The sequence below is a fragment of the Pseudoliparis swirei genome, chromosome 14 (assembly GCF_029220125.1).
Source record: "Pseudoliparis swirei isolate HS2019 ecotype Mariana Trench chromosome 14, NWPU_hadal_v1, whole genome shotgun sequence".
NCBI classification, from domain to species: Eukaryota; Metazoa; Chordata; class Actinopteri; order Perciformes; family Liparidae; genus Pseudoliparis; species Pseudoliparis swirei.
In genome coordinates this window covers 8,568,500-8,595,781 of record NC_079401.1, presented here as the reverse complement: position 1 = coordinate 8,595,781, position 27,282 = coordinate 8,568,500, and the positions used below count along the sequence as shown (strand labels likewise).

At 47.1% G+C, this 27,282-nt stretch overlaps 1 protein-coding gene across 2 annotated transcripts in view; it reads right to left on the bottom strand.

Annotated features, from left to right (window-relative positions):
• filip1l (filamin A interacting protein 1-like) overlaps positions 1-27,282 on the bottom strand; it is a 78,834-nt gene that overhangs the window by 1,743 nt on the left and 49,809 nt on the right. For both annotated transcript variants that reach the window (XM_056431573.1, XM_056431572.1), the window contains exon 5: positions 3,366-6,195. In XM_056431573.1, coding sequence (XP_056287548.1) covers positions 3,366-6,195 — 2,830 coding nt within the window. The remainder of the gene's footprint in view (positions 1-3,365; positions 6,196-27,282) is intronic.

Below are 27,282 nucleotides of genomic sequence, written 5' to 3'. Positions count from 1 at the left end.
CCGTGAGTTTCGTCACACCACTTTGCTTTATTCCCGAACGTCCCGCTCGAGAATAAAGCACTTAGAAAATGTATAACTATATATCCTTAATTATTCATACGTGGGTATACATTTCAGAATAAGTCGAGGCCTCGGTGTGCAGGCTGGGTTCTCTCCGGCGTCGGCGCTGCAGCAGGAGCTCGGCTAAGCACTTCCTCTGGCCCCGGCTGTTTCCACGGCAACCAAACACAAGGTTTGTTTTGGTGCTTGTGTTGCGGTGGGAGCGAGGTTGTGCTTTTTTTCGCAGTGCCCGGCCGCCCCTCTCTCTCTCTCACGCGCAGCACACGAAGCCTTTTGTTCTGCAGAGAGAACCCCCCCCGACACACAAACACACACACCACTGTTTGTTATTCTTCCTCGGTTTCACCGCGCCGGTCGGTCGAGGTGAGCAGCTAAAAAGGAGGAAGTGTCATCTCTCTGGCATGCACGTTGGGAATTAGACTTCTCTTGGCTACACTTTGTTCCCACCAGGAGTTCATTAAATGATGTCTCTTATGTTTCAATTTCCATCACGATTGGATTTTACGTTTTATTTCACCCCCCCCCCCCCACCCAAAAATAAAAGTTCCCATCACAACCTCTCGCTCGGCAGACAGCAGCTTCTCGATGAAATACTCTCCCGGCGTGTCACTCCACGCTCATGAGACCAGTCTGGCACCACGAGCAGACCGGTCCTCCTTGGCTGAGGACGGTTCATGAATCGAGAGCATCTGAAGTGACTCGGGGGGTAATTGAGGTCGCAGACGGTCATCCCAGCTGCTGGATGCTTGCTGGAGTCGTGGTCTAATGAATAGCATCGTGTTGAGCCGGCTGCATCGTTCCAGACGGCTTCGTATCCGGTTTCTCCAGCTGTGCTCCTTCACACTCATTCAATTGAATGCTTGATTTCATCATCTCGTGTGTGTGTGTGTGTGTGGGTGTTTTCATGCAACAGTTGTCTTGCTCCGTCCAGATGACACCGAGGGCTCGGTTCATGCTTTATAGTATCGTTGTTATAATGTTGCATCTGATTCGAGCTCTTCTGGTTTCATGAAGTAGAATCTCAAAACTTACTGCAAGAAAAAAAGATACAATCGTCCCAGTGCATCCTTCTCACTGCATCCTTTCCACTGCATCCTTCTCACTGCATCCTTTCCACTGCATCCTTTCCACTGTATCCTTCTCACTGCCTCCTTCTCACTGCATCCTTTCCACTGTATCCTTCTCACTGTATCCTTCTCACTGCATCCTTTCCACTGTATCCTTCTCACTGCATCCTCTCCACTGCATCCTTTCCACTGCATCCTTCTCACTGTATCCTTCTCACTGCATCCTTTCCACTGTATCCTTCTCACTGTATCCTTCTCACTGCATCCTTTCCACTGTATCCTTCTCACTGTATCCTTCTCACTGCATCCTTCCCACTGCCTCCTTCTCACTGTATCCTTCTCACTGCATCCTTCTCACTGCATCCTTCCCACTGCATCCTTATCACTGTATCCTTCCCACTGCCTCCTTCTCACTGCATCCTTCTCACTGCATCCCTTCTCACTGTATCCTTCTCACTGTATCCTTCTCATTGCATCCTTCCCACTGCATCCTTCCCACTGCATCCTCTCTCACATCCCTTCCATTCCTGTCTTTTAACTCTCCATGCCCACATCATCATCATCTTTTGACTTTCGGTACAGATTTAATTGAACAAATGTCACGTACGCGGTAACGTTTCCACTGCGGCCACATGGAACCACACGTAGAGGATTGCATATACACGGAGAAAACATTCCTAACTTGTACTGATCATTCATTTCAAAGCACGTCATTCGTGGGATAAGTCCAAATATAACAGACGTTTTGGGTTTCCACCCGATAAACAGCGAGCTAACTGAGACTTTCTGCTCAAAGACCACTCAAGTTGAACTTGATCAACAAATACATTAGTGTTCCTGAGACGGCTCAGGTTTTCTGAAGGTTTTTATGGTTAAAATATGTTTCTTGGTGTGCATATATATACATGTTGTATATAAGTGGGGCAATACATTTTTCTCTTTCTTCCAGCACTGAAATATTTGATTTTATTCTTTGTCATAACACGTCGATCCCAGATGGATAATTTTTAGAGCAGCCCTCAAGGACACATCGACAGGTTGGGTGAAGTATTAATATCTACAACTAACCCACTGTTGATCTGCTTTTAATTCAGTGTGTCATTCGGGACCAGGAGGGATCAACTTGTCTGATTTTTTTAGTTTTTCTTTTACGAAGTATCCTGACCATGTTTTAGTTATATATGGAAGTCCAGTGGAGAAGAGCTGTAACTGTGATTCCACCATTTGATTCCCCTCCAACTGCAGCTTTACGGCGCACCGCTCTGAGGTTTAAAGGGTTTCATGCAGAGTTTCCGTTGAATCATCTCAGAGAACAGCGAGTTCACATCACGCTGGTTTTCATTCTGTTAGAAGAAACTATGACATCAGCTTATGATTTCAACTCCAGCAAGCAAACACATGTGAGCATCCCAGAAGTTATATTTTTTTCAGTCTTGTAATCCGTTCAAGTGTTGAGCACAAAGGGTTTTTCCACACAACTCTTCCGCTTGGGTATCATTTAATTAGTCTAACAAAGTCTCGACAGTATTAATGTTCAAATCTGAGAAAGTGAGTCGTAATCTTGCGACGAGACACCGTGGAACAGGAACACAATGGATTGAGAACTCTTGTGTTTCAAAGTTACTGTGCATGCACCAAAAATCAACTCAAACAACTGATTTCAATCTATTTGCATTTTTCTCAGATTGTTTTTTTTATTTTACACATTCAAAAACATGCTGGATTTAGTGAAGAAGTGAAATTGGCAAGCATGGATGACATGACGAACTATAAAACACTTCTTTTCGCACACTTTAATGCTCAGAAAATCAAACAACTTAATCATAATGCAGTATGTGTAATATGAAGTATAAAAACTGGTCTGATACATCAGTGTGAATAGGCAGGCTACGTGGCAAATAGGCCACTGAGTACAATACAGTAAGTGCACATAAGTTAAAAAGCTGGTGTCAAGTCAAAATAAATCAAATGTTCTAGTGCTTTAAATGGTATTGTTTTCTCATGCAGGCAAACACTTGTTGGAACTTAATCACACAGAACCAAGCAAAATAACCAAAGTGAAAAGGAGACATTCAAACCCTGGTTTAAGAGTAAATCATAAATCAAGTAAGACAGACATGTAAATGCATCGGGGTTTAAGGGTCTATGGTTGAATTGGATTTCATGGGAAGGATTCAGCAACAATGGCTGGGATGGAGGGTTTGGGGGATTATCAGGTCAATCATAGACATTACTTACTGTAATTTGTGATGGCCTTTGGATTGGGGTGGAGGTGGGCGTAATCGTGATGCTACTTGTGATTTTGCCGTTGCCTTTTGCAGTGGGAGTGCCGCAGTTTGCGAGCAGCTGAGTCCTTTGCTCCGCGAGTCCAGGCGCGTGGCCCGGACTCGGTGTCTGCGACGGCGTGCTGATGCTCTGAATGAAGGGGCTCCCTAAGCGAATGTGGATTTTGTTATCCTCCGTGGTGAAGACGTTTGTCCCAGAGCTGTTGGACCTCTGGACCTGCCAGCTGCTTTGCCTTTCCGGGGTCAATCGGAAGACGGCGTGCCCTCCGAGAAGCTCCAGCGGCTCCGCGGAGAGGGAGCGCTCGGGGGCGCCCGTCGTGACCGACACGATCTGTATCGGCGACATTGCTCTGTCTGGTGTTCCGGAGCCGCACGAGTCTGGAGTCATCGCTCTGGAGTACGTCGCAATCGTGAACGGCGACAGGGCCCGATCCGGGGAACACAGTCCGTCAGAGATCGGGGAACCTTTAGATCTGGGGGAAATGGATATGGCAGTCGGGGAGATGGAAGCATTTTGGATGATGGTAATTCTCTGTTTGGGCGGACCTCCGCTTGTGGGTATGACGGCCGTGCTGGTGAACGACTGGGTGTTCTCCGTGGTCGGGCCGGTGATCTCCAGGGTCGCCGTGTTGTGTCCGTGGTCGGGCGTCACTCTAATGTGCAGAGGCTGCCCGGGACTGTGGGTCAGCACGACGTCTCCCGGCTGCACGTGGTTGCCGTTCTGCCGCGGTTGCAGCTTCCCGTTCACCTGACGGGGGGCGGCGTCTTTGTTTTTAAGGAACGGCACTCGGGCCCTCCTCAAGTTGTTGAGATTGTTCACGTCGGTGATCAGCGCGGGGCTGCATTTGCTGAGCTGGAGCTCGTTGCTGTAATTGGCGTTCTCCTCGGGGTCGCTCTCGTCGTACAGCTTGCCGTTCACCACGGCGCGTTCCAGCGGGGCCGCCGTCTTCCAGCCGGGAGACACGGCGTCGAGGGGCTCGGTTTGCACTTCCTTGGTCGAGACGTGAAGGTCTGAAAAGCGCCTTCCGTTCATGCCGGGGCGAAGACTTTTGCTAAAGCGCCTGTACCTCTCGAGCTCTCGCGTGAGCGTCTCCATTTCTCTGGCCAGCTCTTTGTTCCTGACCTCCTGCTGGGTCAGTTTCCTCTGGAGTGTCGAGTGGTCCGTCTTCATGCGGCAAATGGACTCCTCCGTCCCCATGTACTCGTGGATCTTCTCTTTTAGAGCCGCTACCTCTCTGGTCAAATGGCTCGACTTCGCCTCCTCGTCCTTCAAGCGTTTGTAGAGAACGTGCTCTTGGTTGCACTCTTTCTTTTCAGCCAGTTGGTACTTCGAAAGTTCTTTTCTGGATATTTCCAGCTTCTCCATCAAGGCTTTACCTTTCTCTTGTTCATCGGCGAATCTTTTCTCCAGTGATTCAAACTCCTCTGTTTTTAGGAGGTCTCCCTCCACCACCTTCATGTCCTTTAATCTGTGCCTCAGGCGCTTCACCTCCTGCGTCAAGTCCTTGACTTGGTTCTCCTCTAGTTGGAAGCGTTTTGCAACCGGCGCTTTGACGTTCTCCTCTTTGGCTTTGCTTCTCGCGTATTCTCTTTCTATGTTCTCGAGCGATTGCAACCTTTTCTTCATCATGTTGATTTTAGACTCCGAATCGTTGCTCTTTTCCTCTTCGGCGAGCAACATGGCCTTCAAGTCGTCCCTTTCCCTTGTGGCGCTGCACATTTTCTCCTCCAGCTCGGCCTTTGACCTCAGTGCTTTCTTGCTCTCCTCAATTAGCTTCTCGGTTACTGACGTAACTTTGTCCTGTTCAGCTTGCAGTTTGCCGGTGCTGTTCTGGACCTTGTTCTCCATTTGCTTGAGCTTCTCCGCCATTGCCTTCCTCTCATCCGCCAGCATGACGGTCAGAGTCTTTAACTTGGTGAGATCTTCCTTCAGTGTCAGCTCGGTCTTTCCCAGTTGGCTTTCAGCCACCTCCAGTTCTCCCACCCTGACTTTCAAGACTTCCAGCTCACTGGTCAGAACCTTTGACACCGTCCTCTCCCTCTCCAGATTACTTTTGAGTGAGTTGCACTCTTGTTTGCTCTTGCTGAAAGAGTCCTCTAATTTCTCCAAGTCCATAATTCTGTGGTTCAGTTTGTCGACTTCGGCCTTCAAGCTCCGGCTCTGATTGGCCTCTTTCTCCAGTTTCTTGTTGAGGTCGCTGCAGTGGTCCTCCATTCGGATCAACCCTTCGTCCTTTCCCTCCATTTCAAGTACCCTTTTCCGCAACTCTTCCAGCTCAGACATGAGGCTAGAGTTTCCACACTCGCCGCGGCTAATTTTGTCCCTGAGCTCCAGCAGTTCCTCCTCCGCTCGCCGGAGGGTCTTGTTGGTCTCCTCCAGGTCGTCCAGCTGCCGGCTGAGAGTCGACAGCTTCTGGCGCAGCTGCCTGCTTTGGGCATCCTCGCAGGTCAGTTTGGCTGTCATGGCCTCTTGTTCCTGGTGGTATCGACCGCCTTGGTCACGCAGCGCCGCCTCCAAGCGAAAGACCTTGAGCTCCTCCTCCTGCAGACGGGCATTAGCCGAGCTCAGCTCCTCCTGGGCTTGCGATGCACCGGCAATCAGTTCTTGGACCTTCGCCGTTTGTTGATCCAGCTGCTCGGTGAGACGCTGCTGTTCATCCACGACAATCAACGCAAAGGACTTGAGTTTGGTCAGCTCCTCCTTGAGACTCGTGACCTTTTGGTTGTTCTCGTCGTCCCTTCTTTTCTGGTAGGCCTTATCCTGATCGATTAGCAGCTTCAACCTGTAAGAAACAAAAACAAGGCAAACGTGGGTTTTTTTAGCAATCCAATTCAAAACGTGCATATACAATGTACATAGGAGTTTGTTTACTTTTGCAAAGTTGTCACTTTCCCTCTCTGCAGTTGCATTTTCTATTAGTTGGAGCTTGCATATTTAAATCATTGTTAATTTAAAAATGTCATACTTTTATAGTCACTTGTGTTATATATGAAAGGAGCACAAGAAACTCTACACCCCCACTGTCATTACCACTTTGGCTCACTCCTCCAAGCACCGACACGTCATAAACACGGTTATTTTCCCCGCATTTCTGAGGCGGACTAACGTTTTTATGTCATGGAAAATTTTACACATCATAAAAAGCGTTACATTGACTCTCTCAGGTCGGGAGTCTGAAATACCAGAGGTTACATTTCTTTTTGTTCCCTTGTTGCCAACTGATTCTCCTATGGTTTGGAAACCTGAGTTCCTGCTGTAAATATCAGGCCTGGAGTTTAACGATCAGTTTCCATAATGGTTGACGGTGGAGCATATGGCCGATGAAGTCCTCCGGGAAATAACGTGAAAAGACCCACAAGCAGCCCGTGACCTCTGAAAATAATCTCACCAGGTAAGATGAGCAACACTGTCAAACTCATAAGGATGATGTCGAAATTCACCTCGACAGACTCCAAAAGATCAAAGGCTGTGAGGTAAAAGATCAGAATATATGATATTCATACTTCCACAACTACTTGCATCTCATATTTCTATCTGCAATACACGCCGACGGGCTACAAAGTCCTCCTATTACGTCACATGTGCCATTAAAATGCAGTTGCAGTGCGTCGACCGGGTCAGAACATCTCACACATGCATCCATCACCGGGCCGACATTCCCGGGGGAAGATGTGTTATGTCTGCTGTGTGTGTGCAGCTGCCAGGCATTTCCACACAGATGGCCCATGGAACAATCCTTTAATTAAGGGATTTCTCTCGACTACCAACCCTCCTCCTCCTTTACCAAAACCACCACCTTACCCTCCCTGTTTCTTCTATGCATTTAAAGGAATTCCCCCTGCGTCAAAGGCAACTTCGGTTCACACACACACACACACACACACACACACACACACACACACGCAGTCTCAAGGATCACTTGTTCCACATGTACACTTGGATCGCGGGCCATGATGTAAGTGTAGAAGGGCGGGGTCTCTTCTCAGCAGTAGCTGCTAAACGCTGGGAGCGGGAACGAGGACGTGTAACTGCATCCATGTGCTGCGACGTGATCCGGATGAAACGTTCTGCACGAGCCTCATTGTTACCGATTATGGAGCGAATTACAAGATTCTTGCGGCCACGTTTCAAGAAGCGAATGCAACACTGTGGCTATGAAGTGTGTTGTTAACTTGAGTTTATGTAAACTGGAAATTCAGGCTATAGTCAGATGCATTACAAACGCATTACTTTACACTGTGGTATTGTTTCATGGAATTTAAGCCAATAGAATCTGGCATTTTGTGTTACATCGCCGCCTTTTCATACATTAATAAAATTACGTTTATATATTTATATTTCGTTGTCAGTTAGTATTCCAGGTGCTCCGATAACATTTCTATGTTGACCTTAAGTTTGCCCTTGTTACAGAATACACTGGCTGGTGTTGACAAACCATTTTAATCATCTTAACTTTCAAGGCCTCCGGATAAGAGCGTCGCGCCTTGTCTTAGAACCTGTGTTGACAAAAAACGACATTTTCTGCGAATGCTGGACGTAGAAACACTGAGTTGCTAAATGAAACACGCAGACATCTTTCCTGCGAACTGGCCTGTGGCCTCTAATCGCTGTTTATTCAATCTCTTATCTCAGTCCCCGCTGTTTTTCTAGTGATGTCATCCGCCGAAATAGAAGGAGAAATGTACTTAGTTCCGCGGCGAGGGCTGGGAACTCTCGTTTTAAATGCTCCTAAATCCTGAACTTGGGTATTAATCCTGTGAGGGGCTGCATTAAAGGGCAATTTGCACTAATACAGGCAAATCCTGTGAGAGGAAACGACACGGCTCATGTGCCCGGGAACACACGGGTGAAATCACCTGGAGCCCTTTATGGGACTGTATCACGCTATTTCCCACTGCCCTCTGTGGTGCCTGAGGAAATATTGCTCCGGATTAACTCATATATACACATAAATGAGTCTACAGAGCCACATCAGTTCAATATATTGTACGTGTTATATAGTCGGAAGGACCGTAGACTCCTGCAGCTGACACTTAAATAATGCTGGACACCCACAACCGCACTTTAAGGAGTAGTCATAGCTCAATGACCAGCTTTCGCCATCGATATCCACGTGGGTTCAGAAAATACATAAATATATCAGCTCCATCCGGTCAAGCTTTTCTCCACATTTCCTTCCCAGTCAAGTTTTTTTATTTTTTATCTCACGACGTTATGGAAGAGAGAACATCATTCTGGGGGAATAAATAGCAAAGTGCCGCACATAAAGCTTAACAGTTTAATGGCTTGTCAACATTACACGGCACCTGACCACCCACTCTGCAGCCTGTGCAACAGGCAACGTGTTTCAGAGGGGTTTGGGGGGGTCGTGGATATGTCATGGAAGAGACAAAAAAGGCTTGATTCTGGCTTTGTTGCAAATGAGAAAAAAAGAGCAAATAACCAGTCAGGGAGTCGCAAGCAGCCGCAGCTTCTCAGAGGGCTTCCCTCTCTTCTTCACGTGGCTCCCGGAGCTGGAAACTGTGGCTCAGCGGCCGTGTTACACGTTCCACATGTTGTCATCTCCTCGCCGCGAGGGATGAGGTCACGTACGCGCAGACCCGTGTGTACGCAGCACAGGCGCACACAGGGCCACCGCCGCTGCTCACGTGTGGAAGTCCTGATGTGTGACGGAGCTTTAAGGGGGGGGGGGCTGATTGATGCAGTGTGTGGACTGCATGTAAAGGCTAAGTGATGTGCCCCCAGAGTGCAATCAACATGCAGGAGATATGTAACTCTGATTTTTATGAACTTCCCGGTGGCGGTTGGTGTGTTTCCAGAAGCGCTTTCTGTGTGTCTTAAGTTATTACTTAGATTACGCAAGTACATACAGTGGTGTCCATTTGTGAGTATGTCCACTTTCTATCTCATAGGGAAATATAATACTTATTACTCAACAACATGTTTGACTTTAGTTACTTTGCAGATTATCAACAAAAATATATAAATCGTACTAATAAATTATCTAAATTCAACTGCCACCCAACAGTTTCAACTGAAATATATATATATATATATATATAGTAGAAAATTGGCATGAGCATAAAGGGACACAATGAGTATTTTAATTGTACAGCACTCAGGGCTTACTTATACGACACTAATACATTGTTGTAAGTAATACTTTGACTGGAGGACCTTTATTTGTAACATTGTATGTCTACCTAGTGGTATTCCTACTTTTATTTTTAGTTCTACCTCTGGTTGCTCCATGAAATCCTATTTCAGTATTTTAACAACACAGATTATTCTTTTCTCTAAACATATAGCTGCAAAGAAGTTCATGAGAAGACTCTTCATGTCGTTAGTACTGCTGCCATCTACGTCATATGAGTTGTTGGTTTTAATCAGGTTTTTGTTTTCATATCTCCTTTTGAATTATATATGTTTTACATCCTCGTCTGACGATATAAAAGCCATGAAAAGTACTTGATACCGTAAAATCACAAAATGCCTCCTTGATGCCGTTCTAAATAATAATGTGCCCTATATACTGTATATATTAAATATAGTATAATCACACAATGTGTGACACCACACTGTATTTCTTACACTGCCTTTTTACTTTACTTCGCCACATGAACATTGTACTATTCATCTTAAATATCTTACTTAAGTAAGTTTTGTTAACTTGAAAGATTCCAACACTTTCCGACAACGCAGAGATTCATTAATGTCTAAATAGTGGATATATCTTTGTGTTCCACAATGTGCTTCTGCATTTCTTTACGGATATTTCAAATTAAACTCGATGATGGAACTTTGCATCGAAACATTTTTTTAATTCCTGCCATCGTTTGTATTTAAATCAGCACATTAAATTAAAAAGACTTTAAAACCTCCCGAGAATTATAGATAAATACATCCAGGCTTTCGTCGACTTAAAAATACAAATTTTTAGAAACTTCACAGACAAACGACACAAGAAATAGTAACTCTGAAGCCAAAAGAAGTCGAATTAAAACTCTGTGAAACAAAGCAGCATGGAGGGATGCGACCCTGAACATCTGTACGCCTCCAGTCACGAGAACAAGTTATTTACTCAAAGTTTTGAACCGTTCTTTCCCCCTAAATTGAGAGCGATGTGTTGAAGCCTACCTGTGCTGCCGCCGGCTCTCCCGTCTCTCACTTCACGAGCTCATTATCTTCCCGTACGACAGCCCCAACTCTTCCTCTCTGTGTGTGTCTCACTCTCTGAGTGCCTGTAATGTGGGCATTCCTGCAGCCAGACCAAACAATAAGGGATGTGCTCCCGGCCTATGGACCATTACATCATCAGCATGCCCTTATATGGAGCTTTGCATTGCACAGGCTCGCAAGAAGGGGGTGTGCTTGCTCGCGTGCTGCGTGTACCTGCCAGTGTGAGTGTTTAACGAAAAGGATGTGGCAGCGGAGAGAGGGAAAGCTTTTTTTCTTCTTTTCTTGACGTATGTAATGTGTGAAATATCCGCACAGCTCCGTCACAGCCCGGAGAGGCGAAGAGAGACGAGGAGTTCCAGTCGCAGTGTTGCCGTCTGGCTCTCGTCAACACAAGTCGTGTGTTTCGGCCGGAGGAAAGGGGAGGGAGGAAAAAAAGAAAGAGAAAGAATCGGCTCGCAAAGTTAATAAGAGGATCTTTGGAGGAGGATTTGTAATTGAAAACCAAAGCGGCAGAACAAGACGAGACGCGTCACGCGCAGATATGTCTTTGACGTGTGAGGTGTGCGTTCACGTTTAGCGTAGCGTAAAAAAACTAAATGAAACTCGGCTTGTGTCTTGTTTGTTTTATCCAAATGAAAAAAAAAGGTAGAAATTGAGTAAAAAAGAAAAATGTTCCCCCTAAATATATTCAAAGTTCCCTTAAACTTAAATTCTTAAGTACTTTGTTACTTTGCTGCCAGCATGGTGGGATTATCCGAGTGGAGGGCTGGGCCGCCACACACCTGTGGGTGTAAAAGTGGCTTTACGCTAATGGCTCCGCAAACAAATATAATGGATTTTTTATGCGGCGGTGTAATCGTAGCCTAAGCCGACTCACGGCGCTCTTTATCAGTGGCGCATTGTTCGGGCTCACAATGCCTCCGTCTTTACTTTCAGAATCAGATCGACTCAATCCATCTTTTTAAAAAGTCTGGACGTGCTGCGTCATCTATTGTTGTCCGACGGGAGCAGATCCCATCGAGGTTACCGCTCCGCCGTCAGTGTTTCTATTGTTTAATCGAACAATGAGGTACAGAAGACACACGGGCGACTTCCAGGACCTCGTGTTCGCCGTGCGGTTGCATGACGCGCAATAAAACGGCGAATTAGTCACATGTATCGGTCTGTAAAAACACAATGTGTGTTCCTGTCGCCGGGCGGATTACAAGGGCAAGACTCTTCCTGTCTCTCGGCCCGCCGAATGAGATGCGTCATGGCTTCACGACGGCTGAGGTCACTACCGCCAAATGTTTCACGAGCTTTTTTTTTCGCCGGCTGAGCCGAGGGACTAAGAGATTAGCCGGATTGGGGTTTTTTATGCCGCACTCGGCAGGATTTTCGTCGTAAAAATACAAACGAAGCGACGGCGTACGTCTTTGAGTCGTCGTCCGACGTGGATTCGTGGCTCGACTGAACGTCTGCCAAGAGCCACGCGGCACATCCGACAGTCCCCAATGTGCCGCCGTTAATCCCCAGCTTTAAAGCGTGTAATTACACATCAGAATAATGACAGGAAACCGTCTTCACAAACCTCTGGACGACCTTGTGTCCAGAAATCCTCCATTGTCGTGTACTCTCGGCAAAATGAATGTATTTGTTCTCCGAATGTTGACAAATACAACCAACGCCAGTGTAGACGTCGTGTTTAGTGGCACATGGAGCGGCTCTGGTGAGTCACGGCCGCAGCCAGACTCACGAATTCCTAAAAAGAGGCAAACTGAAAACATGTGGCCCTATGACTCATGCGAAGAATAATAAAAAAAATACAAAAAACGTGCAATTAATCACAGCGCCTTTCGACCAATTGGAGGAGACCGCTGTTGGACGACAATATATAAGCCTGTGTGAAAAAAAGAAAAAAAATAAGGTTTTGGATGGCCGTCGTGTGGCACGAGAGGAGCCAACGACAGCATCGCTGTTCGCCGCCGCTGCCTGAGCAAACACGCCGACATTTTGATTTGGTGTTTGAGAAGACTGCGAGTCTCGAACTTGTCGTTCGCTGACCGCTGTGCACGAGGGAGAGCTTTCTGGAAATCGTCACATGTGCTGTTGGCGGTCGGAGGCCGGGGGGGGGGGGGGATCAGAGGCTGGAGGAACCACGAGGTTCAGCTTTCCGAAAGGAACTTGAAAGTGCCACAAGTCCATCGGCGAGGGAGAGCTTTCCTTTAATACTTTGCATGGGAATCAGGGAGCCGGGGTGCACGCCTGGGTCAAGCTGGATGGATTTCAGGCAATTTAAAAACCAATATTTCAGTGTCACGCAGGCCGACAACCGAGCCCCGGCTCTGGACTCCGGTGTTTCTGAGTCGGCGTGCTCTCTCCCATTTCCTCGCAACTCATTATTTGTTCTCGGAAAACAAACAATTCGGTCATCCCAAATTTAGATTCTATTTCTGGATCCGGACATAATTCGAGGGGCCCCGCCCCCGAGTGCCGTGCACTTGAAACAGATGTCGGGGATCAAACACGCGAGCGCGGCCGCACAAACATGTTTGCAGTGACGCGAGACGTTCTGTTTTTGTGTAAACCTCGACAGGGGGACGAGCGCCGACGACGCAGAAAAGAATGTCGAGGTTTTGGGATCCGCGAGCGACGAGGACGTCGGTGAACATTGTGACCTGTGTGTGTGTGTGTGTGTGACCTGTGTTGCAACTCACTGTCCGATAAAGTGACACAAATCTATTTTAAATACAAGCACAGGGATTGTCCAAAGAACCTGGATCTGCTTCGACCACGACGTCATACGACACTAAATTGGCCGATTGAGTTGCCCATACTCGGCAGTTGACTTCCTGTTTACCTCTCGGTCGTGAGGAAGGAAGCCCTGTGGTGTTCTGGAGTGATGTGTCTCGATTTGTGCTTTTCCTGTTTAATTTGTGTGAAGGAAAAACATTGGACATGATGTAACTGAAGTCGGTCATCCTGCATGTTTTATGCTTGGCTGAGGTGGAAAGGTTCCCACATGCTCAGCACAATGGAAACGTATCAGTTGAATGGCACCTTACTGCAGAAGTAATGCACGTATTAACTCTTATAACGGTGTAGGATGGAAACCCTCATTCACGTGATTGTGAACTGCCCCTCCAGCAACACGCTGTGACCAATGAGAGGGCTGCAGAGCATCTGAAGGCCCGCCTCCACCTCAAAGACTTCTACCTTTTCATGTTATATCAGTGAACACTCGATACGAGATATCCCTGGTTTGGGTTGACGTGACGAACAGCTGTCGTGTGTGTGTGTGTGTGTGTGTGCGGGCTGTCTGGTACCTGATATCTAGCATGAATCTGATAAACCATTAATGACCAAACCAGATGGAGGCAAGATATTTCCTACCTCTGTGAGAGCCGCAGCAGTGATATGTTGTCACACACACACACACACACACACACACACACACACACACACACACACACACATGCCCTCTCGCCGAGCGAGAGTTTGTGTTCGGTGGGAATCGGACGAGCCGCCGCCTCAGACGAGGCCCGGTCTCGCCCCGGACACTCAGCGCTGCCTAACACACACACACTCACACACACACACACACACACACACACATCCCGGGCCTGATTACCTGACACACATGAATGACATCATCGGCTTGTAATCAAAACCCTATGTCTCCTTCCCTCGTCCCCTTGTCCCCTTCTCTTTATCTGCCGCTGGAATTCTGTCCCTCTCTCCCTCACACTCTTCCTCCGTCTGTTGTCTTTTTATCTCCACCTGTTGTTTCTGATCTCATCCCAGTTTTCTCTCCTTTTATGGCCAAAATCTTGAGTTGTTGTTTTTGACCATTCTGTTGGTTGTTTTGATGACATCACAACATTTAACCTGCCTTCTCGTTTTCCGTCGTGTTTTTACTGCGTTCCCGTCGCCTCGTGTTCACGCAGTGTCTCCTTCTTATTCATGCCGTGCACCAGGTGTGTGAACACGCCTGTTTGTGTGTCTCCAATGAAAAGTGAGGCAGGGGGCTGTAACCCAGGGGGAGGTGTGTAGCTGTAGAGCCATGTACCCTCTTAAAGGTAAAGAGATAAAGCAAACACTCGACTTTTACTGGATTATTTTTCTTCAAAACATACACAAAGTTTCTAGATATTTTCCTTCCGTGAAGATATTTAATAACTTGCCGTGCAGACTTTTTCGGGCAGCCGCTTTAATCAATATTTGATGAGAGGAAAATCCAAACACATGTTCATGTTCTGTTGAGCGTCTCCATAACTCTCTGTCATCCGTTACATAACGAGGATGTTACAGCCTCATGCAACCTCAAGAGACCCAAAGAGTACTTTACTTTAGACACTCACGTCTCCTGCCGCATTGGCTGTCTTTGGAACACATTGACACCACACACAGATGCACTAAATACTCATTTGTACCTTGAATTTTCAAGAGTCTCCGATTCCTCATTTGTGGCGCAGTGAATTTCGATAAAAGACCCATTAGAACCACAATAAATCAAAAGGCCTGTGATATTTATTCTCTTCAATTCTCCTTCTTTTGCATTGAATAACGGAGACGGACTGTTTCGAGGCCGTCTTCCCCCTCGCTCTTGATGGAATTATCTTCCCAAAACATCAGTGTTGGGAACAAATAGTTCCCTTCCAGCCTCCCGCATGACAGAATGAAAACACGTCATGCCAACGTGGAGCGATACCAGATTATAGGCAGGGATTAATCTGGCAGCCTCAGATTGAAGGGCTGGACCAGGTAGCCGGGCTGTAATTTACACACTAACAACAGCTATTGCCTCACAACACATCGCACGGGTGGTGAGAAATGAGTGTGTGTGTGTGTGTGTGTGTCGGCAGGGCAGCCGTGTGTCTCCTGCCTTCAATCGGTACAGCTGATAATCGATCCTGGGACTCGGGCCTATCGTAGCCGGAGGGTAACGAGCCACTGCGATGCTCTTAAACAATCACATGGAAGTGGGGAAGTGATACACACACACACACACACACGCACACTAATCTGTCCAGTTGTCAGGTGAGCCGGGTGGAGCTGCATCCAGAGACTCTTTGATGGCTTCCTGATGGATTAGCATTGATCTCACACGGCCTGCCGAGGCTCTCCGTATCGGATTCCACGGAGCCGAGCTCTCTCAAGTCGTCGGGTCTTTTAACGCCATTATTTACACCTGTGTGCCGGCACATCCACCTGCTAATCTGTTTCCCTCTGTTCTATTTAACATGCACGTCCATCCCCACCCGGGCCCTGATCCGCCCGTCTGTCTGCACCATAATAAAGGTTGTATTTACTCCGTCAGAAGATCGCTGCACTTCAAAGCCTCCGTGCTGAGACTGTGTTTAAGGGGGTTGGGGGGGAAGGGGGGGGGGTGTGACCACGAGTCAATGCAGCAAAGATTTAAGGAAATGCATGAAGTCGTTCCTTTGAATTCAGCGTCCCCTTTGAGCCGAAATCGCTCTTTCCAAAACCCGTTTTCGTGACGAGCTCAAGGACAAACAAACTTCTGCTCGAGTCCGCCGTCAGCGCCGCGTATCCGACTCCCACTCGAGATATCTGCCCCATTTACTCATCCTCCGACTTGTCTCCAAACACTGTCCGGCATCTTTTAAACACAGGAAATGGCTTTCGTAATCGGCTCGTCCTCTCACGCGCTGCATTAACCGATCAAACCCCCCCCCCCCCCCCCCCGCGGAACACGCCGGGCCGACAGCGCTGTCACCTCATCGCTATGTCGACCCGGCGGCTCGGCTCCAAGAGGCCGTCAGACGCTCGGCTCGGAGCCAGAGGAGAGCGCAGATGAGCTGCAACAAGTTGCACAAGGACCGCGTTGTTATGTAACAGACATGAGAACACGCTGTTCGCTTTCGGGTCGTATTTGAGGGGAAGATTTACGTGTGAAAACCCCCCTGTGTGTGTGTGTGTGGTGGAGTGTGACTATGTAGGGCGCTTCGCTGGCATCGGGGAGCTTCTTCTTCTTGGCGTTGGCACATGACGGGGATTCTTTATACTTTTGGTTTCTGACGCCAGCACCTTTTTCCAGGGGAACATTCCCCATCTCTTTTGTTCTCGCAGCAGTTTGATCCTCTGCGGTTCAACCTCAGGGCCGGTTTCTAAACGTTGACTCTTGTGGGACTGAACTGGCCGTCCTGAGCAATGGCTGCATGAGTATCAACAGAGAGAGAAGGAGCACCGACAGGTCAACACACTCCTGACGTGTTGTTCTTTGTGTGTCTAAACTAGCGAGGTTGTCGACCTCCTGACGGACCGGAGTGCATTTTCCACTCGGCCCAGCGCCACGGCGGTCTCTCTCTCTCGCCACGCCGATGACGCGGCGCTTCGAAAAGCTCCTCCACATGTCGATATTTATCCCGGAACCCTCTCTCCGCGACGCCGAGGCTCGGTTCCCTTCCACACGCATCGTTTTGCCGGAATAACGACTCGCGTGTGAGGTCATCTGTCACATTGGCTGGAGAAGATGCGATCGGATTACAACGAATGGAACGATGTGGCGGGACGGCAGCCGCCCGCTCGACACCAGCGTAACCCGCCACCTGTTTGAAGTTCGACTGACGCGTCGAGACGAATGTAGTAAAGTGCGCTCGCACTTCCACGCTGATTGAGTTTGATGTGATTTTCCAGTACAGTGACCCCTGTTATCTCGAGTGGATTATTTAGCTCCTCTCTCTCGTTCCCTCCCTCCCCGTCTTATCTTCCACCGCTCGTTCCATCGCAGCTGCTCGCTCCTTCCCGCCGGACCCTCCCACCCGGCCGCTCACGTCTTTGCGTTCGGGAGGAATGTAAATGTCGGGGTGTGACGCTGGAATTTTTTTCACTTCAGCGAGACGAGAGCGGCGACGGACTGCGAGTCCGTGTGGTCGTCTGTCTCCGTGGGCGCGTTGAGGGGGCGACATCATCCCCTCCCAGAGAGCTCGGAGGGGATGAGACCCCTGGGCTGGGCTCCTGAACAAAAAGCTCTTTCTATTGTCCGCTCCCTTCCTGTCCGGGCGCGCAGCTTCCATTATCCCGGTAAACGTGGAAAAACTTTCCTCGGATCTGTCTCTCTCGAACTCTCGATTAAAACGTGAGGAGAAGCAGACCGAGGCTCCGAGCCGCCCGGCCCCCGCGTCGGCCCTTCGATTTCCTTCGTGCATCGCCACGCGTCGTCCCCGGCAACGCTTTTCACCCAACCGTCGTCAGGCAGTGAGTCACGCCTGCGATTCGAATAGCTGGCGTTAATCCCTCGCAAAGTAGATGATTGCACTTCGTGCTGCGAGGCAACTAAATAGCCGCTTGTCTGTCATGTGTCTAGATGCAACGTGATCTCATCCTCCTCGTCATATTGGGCAGAAGCCTCTTGCATCATATCTTGACGCAGAAGGTGTGCGCCTGGTTGGATTGAGGCAGCGGGACTACACAACTTTATGGTTTGTCATCATGTCGTCAGTAACGTAGAGGTTCGCTCCGGCCCTCTGGCTCCAAATACTTTGTGCTGACTAATATTGACCCGGATGGGTTCGCTTTAGGACGTAGAAAGCCCGGTGCCTCAGTATTTGTAAATGGACCTCTTTTTGGGTCACCTTTCATCCCGCGACCCGGTTGAAACGGGTGCGATCTGCTCCCCTTTGTCCATAAAATGTGAAACCACTCGGGGAAGGAAAGGGGGAGCATGTCAGGGATACCGTGGTCCAGTCACGGGGTCCTTTTATCTGCATTAGGCGGCAGAAAACTCTAATGTTGACGAACCGGTGGGATACCTCGGTGCACGTCGCCTCGGATCACCGGCGTTATGAATGAAAGGCCTCGATGTTGGATTCTTGGCCCGTCTCTATTCCGGGTGATGTCACCGTCTGGGTGGACACGACGAGCTTCACCTCGGTGACCGAGCACAACAGATGGCTCACATCTGGAGGGCTTCCAGAGAGGCACGTTAGAGCCGAGGGTTAGGAGGTTGAGCTCCGTCCACCCGCCCCGAGTGTTGATGAGGATTGATGGTGGTGTTATTTATTTTATTTTACTACAATTAGCTCTGGCAGGAAGCTCGGTCTTGAGAGCTTTTTAAAAGATATTTTTTTAAAACGAGTAAAAAAAACCATCTGTTGCCGTAGCTGCGTGGATCTTGTTAATTACAGACACCGTTGGCCCATAAAATGTCTCGAGTGAGACAATGAGTCGACGAGATTTTTGCGAAGAACAAGTAGATCGTACAAAGTGATTTATGCTTTTTCAAGTAGGATCATAATTGCATCTTGCGTGACGTGTTTTAACGCATCCTGCAGCACCGTACTGCACATGGCTAATGCTCCGCCGCTTGAATAGTTTGGGTTTAACTGGGGCTTAAACTCCCTCAGTGGCTCAGAAGAACTTGACTTTGGACTCAAAAGAAATTCAAAATATATTTTTCTTGATGCTAAACATTGCATTTCATTTTCCACTTCCCAAAACATTTTTAAACGTAACATTAAGACCTGGACGCTGTGCGGTCCGTCCAAAACGACCCCAGGGTGAACGAATAGCTGCTAAATCATACTTTTATGATATCTTCAGGGGTCGAGCATAAAACTGTCCGGAATATACGGCTTTCTCAAAATGTGGCCTCATAATTTTCTTTGTTTAAAAAAAAAAAAAAGAGGGAAAACATGAGTGCGCCTCAGGAATGAGCTCATGCTATACTTACGTAGAATTAGAGAGATCCAGGCACAGCATTTATTCTCTCTTGTGTTTGCTCTCTGTCCAGACCGCAGACACCATACCTCCTCCTCACGCTTTACAAGAGCCCTCCTGAAATGTGCTGCATGCTTTTCAAACTGATTATAGGTGATATGAGGAGGTATTCTCTGCTTTGGCAAAACATTATTGTCTTCTGCAGGAAGGAGATAAGGAAGTAGGACAAATAAAGCATAAAGCATCGAATGTGGCACTCGGCCCTCTCTGAAGAAGCCTCGTAAGGGCCTAGTGTGCGACCTCACTTGTCTCCTCGCCGACATGGATACTTCCCCTTTTCTTTGACGACAGTGAGCCGCGAGAGGCCCCTGAAACTGGATCGACCCTCTAAACTGTTTTTCCACCCTTCAGTCACACTAAACACCCCCGTCCCCGTCTCCCGCCACGAGGATTTGCTCGGTGTCGAGCCCCAAAAACCATTTGCCCCGAGATATCAGCCCCTGGACTTTGACAGACGTCTGATTTCATCACATTAATCTTTTTTTTTTTTTTTTTACGGCGTGGAGCGCATGAGCAATCTCCCGGACGTCTTTGTCCTTCGCCGTTTTCGACGGGGTCGGCCAGCCTGCAGCTCACTCGCCGGGGGGTTCAACGCCTCATCGGGAGAGAGGAGATTTCTGAGTCAAACTTAAGTTGACTGCATGATTCAATCTTGGAAAAATACAGGGTAATTGTGGTTTTGGGCCTCGGATCAGAAAAAAGGACTCTGGAAATGACTTGTAGGACGAGTGCGGCGCTGTGGGCGGAGCGCCGGGGGAGGCGGATGCTGTTTGTTTTGCTGTTATGACACGGCGCTCGTCACCTGTCAAGCGTCGGCGCCGTCAGAGCGGTAGCGCCGGCGTATTAATTAGCTTGGCTCCGCTCTCATCTCCTGCCATAAAAAAAAAAAAAACTGTGAGGATTCGGTTTCCTGGTAAGCCGTGCATGTTATCGAGACTTACTTTGCATTCCTGCGGAGGCTCGGCGGGCTTGTGAAAAAAACATTAAACTGTTCAACATCGCTTCCCCATTGTTTTATGAAAATATGTCTCGAGACGTTACTCGCAGATGCATCCCGATTAAGTTCGAAGGATTTCCTTCCGTATATTAATAAAACCATTCATTGCTATTGAGGGAAAGGTGTGTCTGAAAGGATAATGTTGACCCGGATACCTCCGAGCAGTGCCAGCTTTCCTCCAGTCTCGTAACCTTACAGCAAAAGCCTCCTCATCAATCATCTGCAGGGCCTCGCATCGAAATCTGGGCGGAGGGAATTTAAAACCCAACTGTGGGTCTTATTTCCTGGTTGGCCTGCGAGTCCCGTCAAGGCCCAGGATGCACCGCGACACGGTGTTCCCTCTGACGGCGCTCTATTGTTCAAACAGTCAAATCCCTAAAGATTAAAATGTTGGTTTCCATATCACGTCCCGACAGCCGACCACCTCGATCTCGACAGGTCCTCTAACGCAGCCTGCCACAATAACCGTAAACTTTTACCCCCGGCTTATTCCTCCCGCTTTCATATGGTGCGCAGGGATGTGTTTTCTCTTCTACATCTTTAAATTCCTTCGAGATGATGAATGTTGAACCGATACGATAAAATCCAAATAAAGAGCTGCGTTCACTCGTAACCCAAAGGCAGTGGCTTTGTTTTCCAGGCAAACTTCGTCAAGGAAAAGTAAATTAAAACCCTGCACCCTATAAACATCCCTCATTAAAAGTCATCACCTCTAAATCAGGTGCTTCCTCAGCCCCTGAGAAAGTTACAAGAGCTATTTTAGATTTTTACTCAAATCCCATAAAGTCCCACGATGACTCAAGAAAGTTTGATTTCTTTCTAGATTATTAGTGAAGGATAAATACAGTTTATTACCCAGTTAAATCGGCTTACATTTCTATTTAGTTGAGTGTCATTTGAGGTGAGAAGCACCAGCAGGGGAAAGTGAAATGAACAATAGTGGCATAAAACACTCGCGCTGCTACCGCCTGACAGGATGCAATTATTTGCTGCTTCGCCGACACAGCAAGGTGTCCTTCATCAAGATGAGTGACATGTGGTGGGGCGGGAACTTCCCAAATGAGAGGGAGGACTCGTAGGCAACTATTTCCATTGTGTAATGAAGTGAGAGAAGAAAAAAAAGATAACTAAGTGTTTTAATTTTTCTGTGCCACGGGCCAGGGTTTTATTGCCTGTTAGGTCGGCTAAGATGACTCTTCCTCCCAGTGGTTGGAGCAGGATGTGAGGTCACGACCTGTGCTGAAATAAACGTCCTGAGTGGACTCATCTGCCAAGATGTCGCCATAATATATTTATTAAAATATACTGAACAAAATTAAAAGATAAACAAAATTACATATATATATATGTATATATTATTTATATATATATATATGTATATTATTTATATATATATATGTGTATATATTTATATATATATATTATTTTTATCTATATATTATTTATATACATATATATATGTGTGTGTGTGTAATTTTAATTTGATCTCCTCATTTAGCATTTATAAGCAATGAATTAACAATGAATACATATTTTTGACACAATGTACATTTGAAACCATATCTTAAAACGTATATAGGCGTATACTTAATTGTATTATTAATTTTATTATAATTATGTTGCAGGCAACAAGTTTGTATATTATGCCTCTGAAGCTTCCATTTCTGGTGTATGACCACGTTAATTATTATCAATATAATTAAGTATGAATCCTACTTATATTTATTTTTAAAGTATATATTTTTGTCAAATACACGTTGTTTTTTTTTACTCTCCCTGACGTGACACAATGTGGCCAAAAGCTCCGCTACAAGTGTAGTAAGTGGACGTTGAATACATTTTAAAGCACATTTATATTAGTATATTTTACACAAGCGAGTCGTTTGCAATCATGCTGCATACATCATCATTACATCACACGACCGCTTTGTAATACCACTATCAATTCCCCGTGAACTGTTTATACACCAGTTCTGAAAGCTATAATCAATGACAAATATACTATTAAATACCCCAAAACGTCCCGCTTACAACTACACGACGTGTTCAAATCAATCTAAATAAGTGATTACTCTGTATTCCATCACGCTAATGGGCCGCATTGACTCAGCGTCCAGATCGGCCGTCACCACAGCGAGACGGATCCATGCCGGCTCTTTCCCCTCCCTCCCTATTTCACTCGCTATCTCGAGTCATTGTTCAGACCGCGAGGACGTAATGTGCGAGTTTTTCTCGCCGTCCCTTCCTTCCAGCCCCGACAGGAACGGGGGAGGGGCGGGAATACAGATGGCTTCCCTTTGCCGCGCCTCGCCAAGCCGTAACTCACGGAGGTGTCGGCCAGAACAAACGTGAGAAGAAGGTAAATCAGAGAGATTATCCTCCACGTGTCACTCGCCGTCATTCGTAGGAAACGTCGCGCTGACGCTATATTAGCTGTGTTTTTTTTCTTCTTCTTTTTTCTTTTTTTTCTCCTTGACCCCCGCCGCTATTTCCTTTTCACAAATAGAAGATGAGCCCGTACGTCACTCCTGCAGAATGCACTCTGTCAAGCTCTGTCCAGCGGACCCTTCACTTCTCTCTGCTTTTCTTTTCCTGCTTCTTTTTAAATCGCCGACAGACGTTACAGAACAATCTGTCTTAATGCTCCGGGAACACTGCAGCTCTTGTCCTGCAGTATGTCATGTGTCAACACAGGCCACGTCACTGCAGACACACAACCCAGTATCCACGCGGCCTCACACTGCCTATACCTCTTAACAACCGGAAAATAACTTTTCCCACAGTGTTAAAGCAGAAAAAAAAGCTTTTTATTCTCGCCACTTTCTGCCCTCCTGTCTTTGAAACCGATTTCAAAAGATTTCCTCAAATTATTCCACCAGTGGGAACGCTTTCCCACAACAGAAATAGCCCGCAGTATGCAGCATTTAACTTCTATTTTTACGGTGCCCTCTCCCTTTTTTAAAGCAAGTTTTTTTTTTTTTATGTTGAGGAAAAATAACGAGCGGCGAGTCTCGCGTTCCTCGCGGTTTCGGTGAGGTCTAATCGCTGCATTCTGTCGGTGAGATGTAATCGCATTACGCCACGCGATGACGACTCTCGGGGGCCTCATTACCTCCGAGCTCGCAGATGTAGCGGAGCAGCGCTCCGACGGCCTCTCGCACGCTTCGAACGAGGCCGCGCGCGTACAGGCTTTCATTTCACGTGAGTTGGCGTCCATTTTATGTCGCCGCCGATAGACGGTTCACCTCGGCCCGATCGTTTTTTAAACGTCGCCTTGATATTTGAGCGATGAGATAACTGCCCCGTTAAAACAAGGCCAGATTGTAATCGGGAAGCAAAAACAAGCCTCTTGACAACTTCCATTGTGTCCAAAGGAAACGCTTTGCTCTATTGTTTTATTGTTTTCCCAAAACGGACAACAGATCCAAAAATGCAAAAAAACTCTGAGCTCACTTCTTTCTACTATTCGACCGACGACGTCCTCGTTTATCGTCAAACTCTAAAGGACGAACTCATTTCTGTCATAATGCAGATTATTTTCTCGTGTGTTTTCATGTTGCTGCTGAAGAAGACGGCTTCCTCAGACTACAGTTTCATAAATACTCTGGAGAACTGTCAAAAACACGCGAGAAAAGGTCGTGTTAGATTGACTTTTTCATGAAAAGCCCTCCGGACCAAAGTGTTTTGAAACCAGAAATCCTTTTTTTCGCTCTAATAATTGATTGTAAGCTCCATTCCCACGAACACCCACTAACATCTGTCTTGTTTCTTCAGTGGCGTTAAGGTCACGATCGACGTTCATTCCCAGAAAAGATGACTCTGCAGTCGTCACGCAAAGCTATGCCAATATATGATCAACAGGGAATTGGACAATTATTAGTATTTCTGAACATAGAATAGATATGCTCTCCTTTAAAAACTCCAATGACAGAAACAGTCCTTTCACCTCGCTGACCATGACGAAAACACACTTTGTGTTGCCACTGTTCCAAGAATCAGTATTGGTACAGTAGAGTCCGACCAATGAGCCGGAGGTGGAGGAGACCGTGGAGCAATCTGCTGGCTATCGGGCCCAGAGGGAGTGTTGGCGGGCCGGCCCGGGTTGGGTCAGCGGACACTCAGATTTTCCGACGATGTGGAAATGATAGTGACGAGTGTCTAGATACGCAAACAAAGCATTCCACGTTCCCATGCCATCAGCTCGTGTCGATCAGAGACCCACATATATCTCATGAGTTCATTTCACCGCATGATGTCAACTGACAGTAAACATGGCGGAGCAATCAGATTCAGAGGACCAATCAGATTCAGAGGCCCAATCAGATTCAGAGGACCAATGAGATTCAGAGGACCAATCAGATTCAGAGGACCAATGAGATTCAGAGGACCAATCAGATTCAGAGGACCAATGAGATTCAGAGGACTAATCAGATTCAGAGGACCAATCAGATTCAGAGGACCAATCAGATTCAGAGGACCAATGAGATTCAGAGGACTAATCAGATTCAGAGGACCAATGAGATTCAGAGGACTAATCAGATTCAGAGGACCAATCAGATTCAGAGGACCAATGAGATTCAGAGGACTAATCAGATTCAGAGGACCAATGAGATTCAGAGGCCCAATCAGATTCAGAGGACCAATGAGATTCAGAGGACTAATCAGATTCAGAGGACTAATCAGATTCAGAGGACTAATGAGATTCAGAGGATCAATGACATTCAGAGGACGAATCAGTTTCAGCGCCTTCACCATGTGACCTTACTTGACAACAGTTAATAAAATAAAAGCATTCATTTCGGAAAAATGTAATATTTTCCCTCAAGCAAAGTAGAAGTATTTGAGTAAATATTCTTAATTTCTTTCCACTTCTGATGAAAACAATCGGATATTCCTCTCAGAGCACTTAAGCTGTAAATCTTCTTTAAAGCATTTGTCCCCTCCAGTCCTCGTCACTGAAGGCCAGAACATCACATCATTCCTTCTCTTCCGGGATTCTCTCCGTCCATAAATTCCGTGCTTCGTCGCATATTTGTCGTCTGAACTCCAAGACATTCTCACGAGGCTTCTCGAGAACTCCCAAGCACTGACGCGTTTGGCAGAAATGCAGTGTTTCAGGTGGCTACACGCCGTGTGTGTGTACGTGTGTGTGTGTGTGTCGCTGAATGTGTCATGTTGGTGTGATTCCTGACCTCAACATGGGGGCACGCCGGTGGGGCTTGAAAGCCAGTAACTGAGTAACGTCATGTGCAGAGGAACAGCTTTCCTTCCCATACAAGGACGTGCTTCAAAAAACGCCTGCTTTACCCGTCCCGACATTAAACAAACAGAACAACTGAACCACTTTTTTTTCGGGGGGGGGGGGGGGGGGGGAGGAACACAGGTGTGCTGTACCGGCTTCGGCAATCACGCCGCAGTTGACGAACGAGACCGATTTCCGTCAGAATCTTTCCGTGGTACTGATGCTATCTCAACGACGTCGAGGTGGAGACGGCTCCTGCTCGTGCATGCACTGGATTGCGCGGCCCAAAACATCTGCTTGACGACATCCTAAAACCTTCTCTAACTGTTTTTCCCCCTGCAATGTTCACAACCCGCCTGTCACGGTGAACAGAAATAATTAGTAACCCCAGAAAATCCCCCAGATCGTTAAAAAAACATATATATATATATATCGAAGAGGCCGTGCTCCGTTTTTCAAAGAACAGGGCAGGTCCGGATAATAAGCATCTCAGAAGATGGTGAGGACATCGCCGAAGAATGTTCTCCATCGGATCCACACTGGCGATGATGTCACCCCCCCGGCTTGCAGTTAAGCCAACCAGATGGCACGGAGATATATTGTGTGCCCTGTAAATCATTAAGACGGGGGGGAGGTCGTGCGGTGTCACGTCAGCAGCTACCGGGCTTTTGCATCTCCTCAGAAATAGTGATTATGACTTATTGCGTCAACGTGTTTGTTTCATCTGCGGCCGCTTTTTCCATCGCTCCGGGTTTCGAGGCTCTTGAACACCTCGTGGAGGCCCTGACGCGGTGCGCAATAAATACAGGGAATTCACATTTTATTGTGGGAAAGTACGCACGTCCAATTAGTGTGAATCACAGAATAGAGCATCCAACGCTCACAGACGACTGATTTCAAAATGTTGCATCACATTGGCAATAATATTGACCACGCAGTGAATATAGTATTACGCAATACGGTTGTTATGACTATAGCCGACCAATACTGGATTCCTGATATCAATTTAATGACCAAAATTCATTTTTCACATGAACATCGAGCAGAAATGTACATTTTACAGCTGTTATTGCTCTTTAATGGACTTTAAACAACATATATGATATTAGTTGATTTATTGGCCCTATAATATCTTTTAAATGTCCGTTCAACAATAATAACAACGACGCACAAAGATCTCTTTCCATGACATCTGAGTGATATACTTCCTTTCCAATCCTTTACTTTTAGTCTCTTAAGTATCTTATTCTGAGTACTTCTCACCCTCAATCCTGCAATTTGTCCCGTTTATTATGTTGAGGTGGTGTTTATTGTGTGTAGCTGCCAAATGAAACAACAGCATTAAAGTGTCAAAAATACCAACGCCGCAGCCAGTGAGACTTCCATCCAGAGGAACCCGGGTTCAGTTACACTCGACCCTTTTCCCCTTCGGTATAAAACTGATCCCAGAGCAGCTGTCTCGGTCAACATGAGGGCGCCGTGTGCGTTTTTATGCCATTACATCACAGCCGTTCTGCTGCGTGGCCAAGTTCGTTTTTCCCGACGCCGTCATCTGGAGACGTGAAGCGGCCGGGCGGAGCTCGAAAAAGGGGGGTAGCGATAGCCGGAGGGGGGGGGGGGGCTCGTATTTCCACGCCGGGTTCAGGGCATCACACGTCGACATGAGCCGAACTCCTCACACCGGCCTCAGCGCCAGTTATGTGTCCCCGAAAGTGAGCCTTGATTTAGGT